This window comes from Misgurnus anguillicaudatus, chromosome 5 (assembly GCF_027580225.2).
Source record: "Misgurnus anguillicaudatus chromosome 5, ASM2758022v2, whole genome shotgun sequence".
NCBI classification, from domain to species: Eukaryota; Metazoa; Chordata; class Actinopteri; order Cypriniformes; family Cobitidae; genus Misgurnus; species Misgurnus anguillicaudatus.
Genome location: NC_073341.2, coordinates 35,557,007 through 35,568,314, shown reverse-complemented (window position 1 = coordinate 35,568,314; position 11,308 = coordinate 35,557,007). Strand labels below are relative to the sequence as shown.

General features: G+C 35.7%; 1 protein-coding gene and 1 long non-coding RNA gene across 3 annotated transcripts; one reads left to right on the top strand and one right to left on the bottom strand.

Annotated features, from left to right (window-relative positions):
- Positions 1-449: 449 nt before the first annotated feature.
- On the bottom strand, positions 450-5,207 carry LOC129414130 (phosphatidylinositol 4-phosphate 5-kinase-like protein 1). 2 transcript variants are annotated; one of them, XM_055168051.2, is made up of 10 exons: positions 4,379-5,207; positions 3,806-3,985; positions 3,678-3,728; positions 3,380-3,534; positions 3,180-3,304; positions 2,693-2,727; positions 2,533-2,588; positions 1,625-1,737; positions 1,177-1,339; positions 450-932 (listed from the first exon to the last, which is right to left on the bottom strand). In XM_055168051.2, exons 2-10 carry the CDS (start codon positions 3,983-3,985, stop codon positions 554-556), a joined length of 1,257 nt encoding a protein of 418 aa, XP_055024026.2. In that variant the 5' UTR covers positions 4,379-5,207; the 3' UTR covers positions 450-553. The 2 variants fall into 2 exon arrangements, with proteins under 2 accessions (XP_055024026.2, XP_055024027.2); XM_055168052.2 differs by lacking the exons at positions 3,180-3,304; positions 4,379-5,207 and having other exon boundaries at positions 3,806-3,892.
- Positions 5,208-8,044: 2,837 nt separating this feature from the next.
- On the top strand, positions 8,045-11,281 carry LOC129414132 (uncharacterized). The gene is made up of 3 exons (XR_008634256.2): positions 8,045-8,634; positions 10,321-10,533; positions 10,712-11,281. It is a non-coding gene; the product is annotated as an uncharacterized lncRNA (long non-coding RNA).
- The last annotated feature ends 27 nt before the right edge of the window (positions 11,282-11,308 follow it).

Here is an 11,308-nt window from a genome sequence, read left to right as displayed (position 1 = left end):
CAATTTTATTTAAATAATTGACTACAAACGCGATTAGTTTCTGAGGTGCCACGTGACGTGAACAAATAATGGCACGGGAAAACTTTAAAAGGCATTTAAGTAAAATCATATTGAGAACATAATACAAATTAGTTATTTATTCTAGACGTCCCAAACCAAGTAGACCAAATTTTACGTCAACGATGACTCGCAAGTATTGTTTAATATTCCATTCCACTTACTGTAATTCTGAGGCGATCTGTCTTAAAGAGCCAGAACACATTTTAAATAGAATGCATTTATAGACAATAAACATAATGTAATGCCATGTTCATGTATTATTATGGGATATTATGAGTGTTTTTAAAGCATTATGCTCTTCAGACAGTAACTGATGCTAGTAATCGTAATAATAGATCAACATCTTCACGTGACTCACTTGTGACACTTTTAAACATAAACAAACTAAAAAAGAAAAAAAGTATGTTTATTTTAGATGTGAAACAGGAACAGTTTAATCATAAAAACGTGAGTTTGTTGAATGCTTTGAGTTTGTGTCTTTGTTTTAAAGTATCTACTTTGTGTGGCCTTCAACCCACTGATTGAATCTTAGAGAGTATGCGGAGGGGCTTACGGTGGAAAATGCACGCCTTGGATATTTAATCCTCTTCCACAGATTCTCAAGCTTTTTTTGAAATCCATATTCTGTGAAAATATCTATGATTCCCACAAAATATCTCAACTGAGGTCCGTCGATCACGTGAAGAGGGTTTCTGTAGTCAGGCAGCAATCTCCTGTTCTCCACCTGGGTCTGCTCAAAGTCCTGAAAATGTAGAGTTTCTTCTGATCTTTTATGTTCAGAGTTATTATCAGGCATTATCAGACAGGAGTCTCTGTCTGATGAACATCTGCTGACTGAGCAAGGATGAGTCGGGTCCTTCTGATTCAGAGATCTACATAAATGACCAATCACAACACGTCCAACATATTCAGCAACACTGATATGAACCTTATCAAAATTATTATTCATGTTAAAAGAAAAATGGTTGATTTAGGTTACAGAATTTATTGGTTGCTGAATACAAGTTGATATTTTCATAAAAAATAATGCAAAACACAATGTTATTGTATGATGTATTTATACCACCAGTTGTTTTTGGACTCTGGTTTTTGTGTATTTTTCAAACCAACTCTTACATGGTAGTGCGGTGGACAAGATTGGCGAGGTGATGGTTCTGATCCAGTTCATCCTCATGTAGTGGTTGGTGAGCTAACAGAAGACTGTAATCCAATACGTTTATTGAGCGGAGAAACGCTGTGTCAATCTTCACCTGTCGAACCAACCAGGAGCGCTGTTCTCCTGGAAATAAAATCACAGCGTTACAAACTATCATTATATCATGCAATAGTTGTCTATAATTACGTGACGTAATATAGTATAATCATATACAAGTAATTTGACATCATAGGCCATATTTAACTTGATATGAGGGATAAACATACAGTTAATCATTTAAAAACATGTGTTTAAAAATGAGATGTGACTGAAAACTGTACAACAGCAGACATGCATTCGTGTTTCTGACAGCTTGTTTTTATTATTAACAATAAAAATAAATCATATAGAAGATAAATGTCCTCTTACCAAGAACAATGTGCTGTCCTTCGAAGTTCATGTCCTTCAAAATAACTACAGCTTGATTTTTCTTGGGGGTGGGGTTTGACCAACGGCCCACCTCACATCCTTTGATGTCATACCTGTAAATATATTGAGATTAGTGCTTCATTAGAATATAATCATGATCTTTATAAACAGCAAAAGCAAATTTAAAATAAAATTACAAAACTACATGAACCCATACAAGTGTTAAATCCTTAAAGGAAAACACCACAGTTTTTCAAAATTTTACTATGTTCTTACCTCAACTTTATTAATTAAATTAATTAAATTAAATTAAATTAAATTAATACATGCCTATCTTTTTTCAATGCGTGTATTTAATCTTTGTACGGCGCCTTGTAAATGGGTTAGCATTTAGCCTAGCCCCATTCATTCCTAAGGATCCAAACAGGGATGAATTTAGAAGCCACCAAACACTTCCATACCGCCTTAACTAGGTCGTCCAAAAAAAAAGTGCATCTCGGAGAATAGCACGGACGAGCTTCACACCGTGAGCAGGCACGCGCGCCACGGCCGAAATAAGAGAAAGATGTGGTCCGGACCATCACTGTCTGGAAGATAACTAGCCAGTTGATAAAACATCTCCCAGAATAGTGCGGACGCACTTTACACCGTGAGCGTCCACGAGCGCCACACGGCCGAAATGGACTATCACTGTCTGGATGCTTACACATTCAAGAAGCGCCGTACAAAGATTTAAAGTGCACGCACTGACAAATGATAGGCATGTATTAATTTATTTAAGTTGAGGTATACATGGAAAAATTTAAAAATGGTGGCGTTTTCCTTTAAACGCTCTTTTATTTGTAAATCTTTAATTAATGAATCTAAATGAATAAATGTATAATCCCAAAATATAGTTGTTTTTATACCTGGCTGTGACCCTCTCATCAGGATAGAAGACGCTTTGCATCACAATAAAATATTTCTAAAAATGAATGAACATTATATATTAGTTTTACCATTGCAGACTTGCACTGCATGTTGGCAACTGGTACGTTTTATTGAGAAAGTAAAAATTTATATATTTACCTTTGATTCACCTGATATGATTATCCGATGCACCCCTAGAAATGAGTGTAAACATATAAGAAGTCGGTAGTATCTTTATAAATACAACACACATTATGCATATGGGTAATCAACCAATAACCAAATCCTTTGTTGTGGTGAATACAAATTAAGACACTTTGAAAAGTTAATAACCAAACAGATCTGGGGCACCATTCACCTCCATAATGTTATTTCTTTCTACTATGGAAGTCAATGGTGCCCCAGATGTACCTGCCTACCAACATTCTGCAAATTATCTTCCTTTGTATTCAGCAGAACAAAGAAATGTTTATAATTTGGTACAATATAAGGGTAAGTAAATGATGACAAAAAAATGTGTAAACTTTCACTTTAAAATTTAACTTCATATCTTGCAACAGATACTTTCACTTTCACTTTGTTATTTGGATATTACCGATGTGTGTCTCGTGTATATTTATTAAAGGATTGGAGCATCATTTCTTACCCAATATTTTTACCAACAGTGAATGTGGGTATTTGTGAAGGTGTTCTGTGTAAATTCTTAAATTTGACAAGAGAAGACCAATTTCCTTTTTAGTCTCTGTTTTCAAAAAGAACCTTCTGTCATGCCTGTAGAAATAAGGACACTTAATATCAGCATGAGGTTTGTGATGATGACAGATCTAAATGACAGAATAAGCTCACGTGATGAAGAAATCTGCTTTGCTTTTGGAGTTACTGATAAACTGCAGGTACGGCTCAGATGAAGCCACTGAATTCTCATACTCTTCCTCACTTATGTGGACAGAACGCCGCAGGTTAGCAAACACAGGACCAGCAAATGTTTGCAACATAAACCCCTGCAGAAGCACAACGATTAAAACGCACACTTAACTTGAGAACTTGTAACTTACCAGTAGGCCTATAAAAAATTAATTATTCACTAATCCTGGAATTTATGTTTTATATATTATTATACATACATACATTATTAAAATCTTACCTGATGAATATCAGTTTCTTCTTTGGTGAAATCATCAGGTGAAAGTTGTGTCTGTAAATATTAAATGTGTTTTGTGCAATCACGTATATCTAAATAAACAGATGTTGTGTTATAGTGGTGTTACTCACAGGTGTTGGTTCATTTATGTTGTTCTGTAGTGCAGTGGAGATGCCGCTCTTCATCATGCACGTGAGATCATAAAATTCATGACCTTCATCAATCTCAAAGAGACCCAGCAGAGTCCAGCGTGTTATCAGACCTGACCACTTACGCCGCCTAGTGGACGATGTGCGCCTCTGCTGCGACATCTCACACACAACATTATACAACATTATTAAATTATTAATAATTGCTACACACAGAGTAGATGTATTTTTTATTTATATCTCTATCAAACCTAAACAAAAATGGTAAAAAAGAGAAACCAATGCATAAAACGACACGAAAATATGCGCATGCAAAATTGGAATTATGTATTGCACGACTTTTCACAATGCGTGCTATTTATACGCAAATCACGAGAATGGGCTGATCTATCTATCTATTTAGGCTAACTAGCTAACTTTTGTGAGGTGAAATGGGCAGATTATTAGATTTTTAACATTACATTAATAAACACATCCGTCAATATCTTTCTTGTCAATAACACACCGTAACAGTTGTTGGACTGTAAATAGTTAATGTTTAGATTTAAGACTTACTGTCAGGTGTTGATTGCTGAATGTCTGAATCTGTATCCAAAGAGCTCGAAATGTTCAAAACTGCATAGACTGTAAACTTACTAAGTGAAACTACTAGTAAGTCTAAAGTGAGACTGGTTAGTCTTTCCATGAAACTGCCGCGTTCCTGCAGGAGGTGTGTCGCAACACCTGCCAAAATAACTTAAATGCTAAAATGAGTAAAAATGTAATCATGTGTTCCGACAATTATGCACTGCCTTAATTTTTGAAGATAAATCAGCTTGGATTTGCAAGTCATTTCAAATTACTATTTTTTAAATTTTGACAAGTGATGTTCTAATTATTTAAGTAACGTAAAAACATGTTGTCATGACTTATCGACTCATTTTCACAATGTGGTTGTGTGGTATAGCTCCAATGTTTTATTTGGATTTTAAAGTAGGCCTGGGCTATTTCCCAAATTAATCATATAGTAGTCTAATGCTTATTATAAATTAATAATTGTTTTGCTTTTATCAAATTAACACCACCACTTGTTTAAAACGAAGTAAAAAGGGGGAAATATGCACAAAATCCGATTTTTCATATAAACAGCTTATTTCAAAAGTAGCTAATAGGGCTACATAAAATAAAAAACTATTATAGCCTAATTTAATTTTCTGTATGCCTATATGGGTGATTCTCATGAAACCATTGAAACACCACGGCACTAATGATTTTAGCTTTAAAATGTGTAATATAGTAACATTAAAAAGCATCAGAATTAAAACAATACTGTGTTCTACCTTGCACAATGTGTGATTTCAACATAAGAATTTATAATTGTAAATTTTATCTCATTTTCTGCTGAAATTCTCATTACCGCAATTTGTCCTGCTGTGTTTGAACATGCGTTATGTTGTAATTTAATCAAATTAACACAAACATATTAACAAAAAAAATAAATGGATGTTTTGCTAGACTACTTTAGATGACAGAAAAAATATTTACTGAATATTCATGTATAATAATAATGAAGAAAAATTAGGAAAATTATGTGTCCATGCCTGATGTTCTCATCCCCCGCAACACTTTTTGAGAACAGTTTAAGCACACATACAGAATTTTAATAAAGTTTGATTTTGAGTGACCAAGCACATGGACCAGTTACTTCAAGATGGCTACCAGGTAAGATCATTTTTTTACAGTTAATTTGAAATATTGTCTTGTCGGAATGCTTACACGACATTTTTATTATCATTACCGCAACAGATGCTTATTAAATGTTAATTTAATTAATAGAAGCATAATACTTTGATTTTAAATGCATGTGCAGAATCTCCAAATTATGTTCTTTCAGGTTTGTCATGTCATTTTGAAAATATGTCAGTGTTGATGTTTTCTGACTGTTGCGGTAATGAGATTTTTTAGGACTAATTTTTTAAATTATGTTACAAAAAGTTTTAAATGATAAGTAAAAGTTTTTAAATTAATGTTCCCATTTACTCAAGACTTTGTTTTTCAATGTCTGGTGGGGAAAAAAAGTAAATTTAAGCAATTTTTACATTTTCATGCTTGACATTTTTAAAACCAAGTTTTCGTGAGAATCACCCATATATCTGTAAACACTGTAGCCTATTTGCTCTCGTGTGTTGAGTGGTTCAGGAATCTAACATGTTGGTGAGTTATTATCACTAGTAGGCTATGTTAGCGGTCTCGTGTTAGTTAGAGAGTACTATTTTAAATGGGCGCTATGTTACTCTCCGTTTTGTTCGTGTTTTATTTCGCGTTTGTTTTAACTTCATCTGAAGTAGGACATCAGAGCGGCTGTATTAAAGTGAATCGGTGTAAATGTTTGATGCTGGACGGTTCAGGACTCATCGATCTGGGTTCAGTGCCGGACCAGGACGGGTATATACAGCGACTCGAACCCGTGACACTCGCGCCACCGGGAAACACAGAGGTGCTCGTGTCATTCAGCCCGTGTGTGCCGTTCACTGAGCCTAAAGATTTCACTGTCACCCACTGTACTGATGTGGCTGTCTGTGTCATCACACGGTGAGTTTAGATATTTCAATTGAATGATGAACAGATTCAAGATACAGAAAAATACTCACAGAGTGCGCTGTGCCGCTGTCTAATAAGTAATTGCATTACTAATTACTTAATCTTGTATTACTGCAATCATTATAAAAATTACACTCATTAGATTTTTTTAATTGAGTCAAACATTTAATATAGTTTCATTAAAACATTTCTTAAAGTGATAGTTCACCCAAAAATGAATTCCGTCATGATTTACTCACCCTTATGTTGTTACAAGCCTGTATAAAGTTCTTTGTTCTGATGGACACAAGGGAAGGTGTTTTGGAAGATGTTTGTAACCAAGCCGTTCTTGGACCCCATTGACTTCTATAGTAGGAAAAAAGAATACTATGGAAGTAAATAGGGTCCACAAACGGTTTGGTTGCAAACATTTCTCAAAATATCTTTTTTTGTGTACATATTCAGAACAAAGAAATGTATACAGGTTTGTAACAACATAAGGGTGAGTAAATCATGAAGGAATTTTCATTTTTGGGTGAACTATTCCTTTAATACAAAAACTCAAATAGATATAATAAAGTCATAATAAAGCTGTAGTTTTCAGCAGCTCTTCTTAAACACCTGTAATTGTTTGACAATCTTTAGGCTATATCGTAAGTAAACAAACAGAAATACAAAACACAAGATTAACTCACATGCACACAAAGAAATCCACACTCACACAGAGCGAAAGAGATAGAGAGAGAGAGAGAGAGAGAGAGAGAGAGAATGCTTTGTTCTGATTGGTTGAGAAATGTTCCAGGGGTATGCATAATTGTTCAATCACTGCACACCTGACCTGTCAAATGTCTTAAGTTAGGTGTACGTTTTACAGAAAAATGATCAACACCCCTGGAGCATTTCTCGACCGATCAGAATAGAGCGTTCAACAGCCCTGTGGTATAATTGAAAATAATGAACACCCGACGTGGTTAAACAGGGTGTGCATTATTTTCAATTATACCACGGGTCTGTTGAATGCTGTATTCTGATTGGTTGAGAAATGTTCTGTGGGTATGCATTAATTTCTGATAACCGCACACTTAACTTGTCAAATGTCTTAAAAATAGGCACTAGAGCAATGTTTGTTAACCGTGGTATAAGAGGAATAATTGACTCCAGTCCTTTGAATTATTTAAAAATAATGCACACCCGAGGCGTAACGGCACTCCGCTTCACGTCGTGCCACATTGCACCTTGGGTGTGTGCATTATTTTCTTATAATTCAATGGCCGTCGTCAATTATTCCTTACATAATTCAACGGCCCATAGTCAATTATTCTTAACTTAAAGAAATAGTCTACTCATTTTCAATATTAAAATATGTTATTACCTTAACTAAGAATTGTTGATACCTCCCTCTATCATCTGTGTGCGTGCACGTAAGCGTTGGAGCGCGCTGCGACGCTTCGATAGCATTTAGCTTAGCCAGCAAGTTTGGTGGTACAAAATAAAACGTAGCGCTTTTCTAAGCGGATTTAAAAGAGGAACTATATTGTATGGCGTAATAGCACTTATAGGAGTACTTCAACTCGGCGCAGTAACACCCTCCCTCTCCCATTACGAGAGGGAGAAGGGGAGCGGACTTTTCAGGCGAGTCGAAGTACTCCCAAAAGTGCTATTACGCCATAAAATATAGTTCCTCTTTTAAATCCGCTTAGAAAAGCGCTACGTTTTATTTTGTACCACCAAACTTGCTCGTATAACTACTCATCTTAAATAGGAAAAACGTTGATGTGTTTGGTCACTTCTAACTTTATCTCTAAATGGTACCATTGAATGAATGGTGCTAAGCTAAATGCTATCGAAGCGTCGCAGCGCGCTCCAGCGCTTACGTGCACGCACACAGATGATAGAGAGATGTATCAACAATTCTAAGTTAAGGTAATAACATATTTTAATATTGAAAATGAGTAGACTATTCCTTTAATGTCCTGCACATTACATTACATTACACATCAAGCAAACAGAAAAAAACACATAGCTATATTTAATTATTGAGGCATTACTCACATTATTATATTGAGTTGTTCATCGACTTATTGAGATGAGGTGTAATGTTATTGAAAAGTGAGAACTCATCGAAAGTTGCTTATTTTGCAGGTTTCATCAGGACAAAAAATATATCAGTCACTATGTGAACTATGGCAGACATGAAGGAAACCGATTCAGCTATAATGATTCAGAGAAGATTCTCTCTGTCTACTATTACAGTAAGTTACACTGGACGGACATGATGTTTAATATTTACACTTACAAGTGTCTAATGACAACTTAAAATAAGAAAAGAGAAAGCAATTACTATATATAGATTTAGTGTACTCCTAAATGTTGAGAAAATACATTTTGTATAGTGTTCCCTACAGAAAAATGTGCTGAAAATATTGAATATTTATGTTGTGCATGCACTTATGAGCAGATGCGTCACTAAAGGTATTTTACGTAGTTATTAACTGTTATTGGGTCTATAATGTTTTTTTGAATCTGTACATAAAACCTATCCATTTTGCATGAGTTCATTGAAGCAATAGTTGTGCAAATTCCCACCATGACATTAAACAAATACAATATATTTTTAGTTCACGAGTCCGCATTAACATGTAATCGATAAGGAATGAGCATATTTGGTGTGCTGTCCGAAAAATCTGTCACGGGACAGAGGTGAGGGACTGCCATTTATAGGCACTTCTTTGCACTGATTGGTTGGATCACATGACCATGCTCCTCCCGAACTTAGTTAAAGGTGCAGTGTGTAAATTTTAGCGGCATCTAGTGGTTAGGTTGTAATTTGCAACCAACGGCTCAGTTAACTGCTCACCCCTCGCTTTTAAAACACATAGAGAAGCTACAGTAGCCGCCACCGGACAAACATGTCAAGGTCGGAGACAACTTATTAAAAAAACTTTGTCCGTTAAGGGCTTCTGTAGAAACATGGTGGCACAAAATGGCGACTTCCATGTTAGGGGACCCTCTGTGTATGTAGATAAAATGAATAATTCTAAGGTAAAAAAAACCCATAACGGTTCATTATGAAAGGTTTTTAAACATCCCTGATAATATAGTTTTGTATATTATTTTATATTTCTATCAAGGGATCCTTCCAAAAATTACACACTGCACCTTTAAATAAACTTCATTTAGTACGTGTTTTATTTAGACTTTAAATTTGTATAAAATTATTTATTTACATTTTATGACTCAATTAGAATAAATTGTTAATCCGCACAGCAATGTTTTTTTTTTTTTCATTTCTACAGGGCTGTGCTAGCCACATCGAAAAGCTGTTTTAGAAAGTAGAACCTATTTAGATTCAAAGCAAGAGATGAGATGAGAACGAGACCAACGTTCCTCTTTTCATAGCACTCAGACCGGCTGCTACTCCAGGATAAACCTCAGTTAAAGCTCATACTGAATCAGGATCTGATGCATTTTAAACTTCTCTTAACATTTAGCAGACACTGCAACATCAACATCTTGAATCAGACTCAGACAAATGCAAAATATCAGACACAAAGAACACAAATACGCGCACACAAACAAGATGTGCATGACAGAGTTAGTGGCTCAAGATCTCCCGCCAAAGGGAAAATCTTTACTCGTGGACCAGTTTTTTGATTCCCTCCAATCATTGTAATCCCTCTATATCTCCTGTCTCTGATAAACAATAGCAATTAGTAAATCATGCTTCATGGCTGTAATAAATAGAAAACTAGTAAACAGGATTGTTAAAATGATTTCATGGTTGTTAAATGGCACACCTCTATAATGAAAAACTTACAAAAAATGCTTTGGTTGTCCTGTGTCAGACCGTGAGTCAACAGATGGCGTTGTAGTCAATCTGAAAGTGATATATTTTAGCTGTGTGACATCATGACCGCAGACATCTCTCTTTCTATCAGGTTATGCTCACAGTGATCCTCACACAGTTGTTCACTACCAGTGCAGTCTGAGTCGATCTACACGCATTCAGAGGTTCAGTTTGGACGCGCCCCTGCAGATCTGGGTGAAGAGTCCTTGTGTGTGTCCCAATGCCTGTACACTGGTGGATGTGGGTCCTGGCACCATCTTCCTCATCATCCTCTGCCTCAGTGTAACAGCTTACTTTGTTATAGGTAAATCCACATCTGTTTTTACATTATCTTGTAGTACTGTAAAGGTCCGGTAGGGGTCACAATAGTACACCAAGAAAATCCATGTTTAAAAAACTAGTTATAATACAAAATACAATATTGAATGATTTTAATGCATTAGGGAGTATATCCGTCTAATTTCTTTTCTGAAAACCTGTAGGATCTTGTGGCCTGCGGGCGTTCAGGAGCACCAATGGCGTGCAGATGGCTCCAGAGGACAGTGTTTGGTGTATGCTCTGTTACAAACTCAATGACCGGCCTCGTGTCAGTCCAAAGAAAATATTATTTAAAGAAAGAGAGTACACTAGGATCGAACAAGGACAAGCAAGGAGTCTGGACACATCATATAGCTCCTCCAAATCTTTTTTGGTCTAATCTAACCCAAATTTAGAGCACACACACAAAAAAAACTATTTGGTGGAAAACTGAGATATCCTCTAAAGTCTTTAAAATCAAATTTTAAAGGAAAACACCACCGTTTTCGATATTTTGCTATGTTTTTACTTCAACTTGGAGGTATTGATGCATGCCTATCTTTTTTCGATGTGTGCACTTGGTCTTTGTGCAGCGCGTCGTGAGTGTGTTGGCGTTTGGCCTGGCCCCATTCATTCCTTGGGATCCAAACAGGGATGAATTTAGAAGTCTCATTTTTTATCTGCTTAAAAAATCACATTTTATTTTGTGCCACCATACTTACTCACGTAACTACTCATGTAACAGTCTCCAAATAAGGAAAACATGGAAGTGCCCGGTGGCT

Bases quoted from the DNA above. Each gene is read 5' to 3' on its own strand.
- LOC129414130 (XM_055168051.2), bottom strand. From the start codon at position 3,985: ATGTCGCAGCAGAGGCGCACATCGTCCACTAGGCGGCGTAAGTGGTCA. The intron at 3,729-3,805 runs GTGAGTAACACC...TAATATTTACAG, and splicing joins ACATAAATGAACCAACACCT to ACACAACTTTCACCTGATGA. The intron at 2,589-2,692 runs GTAAATATATAA...ATTCATTTTTAG, and splicing joins TCATATCAGGTGAATCAAAG to AAATATTTTATTGTGATGCA.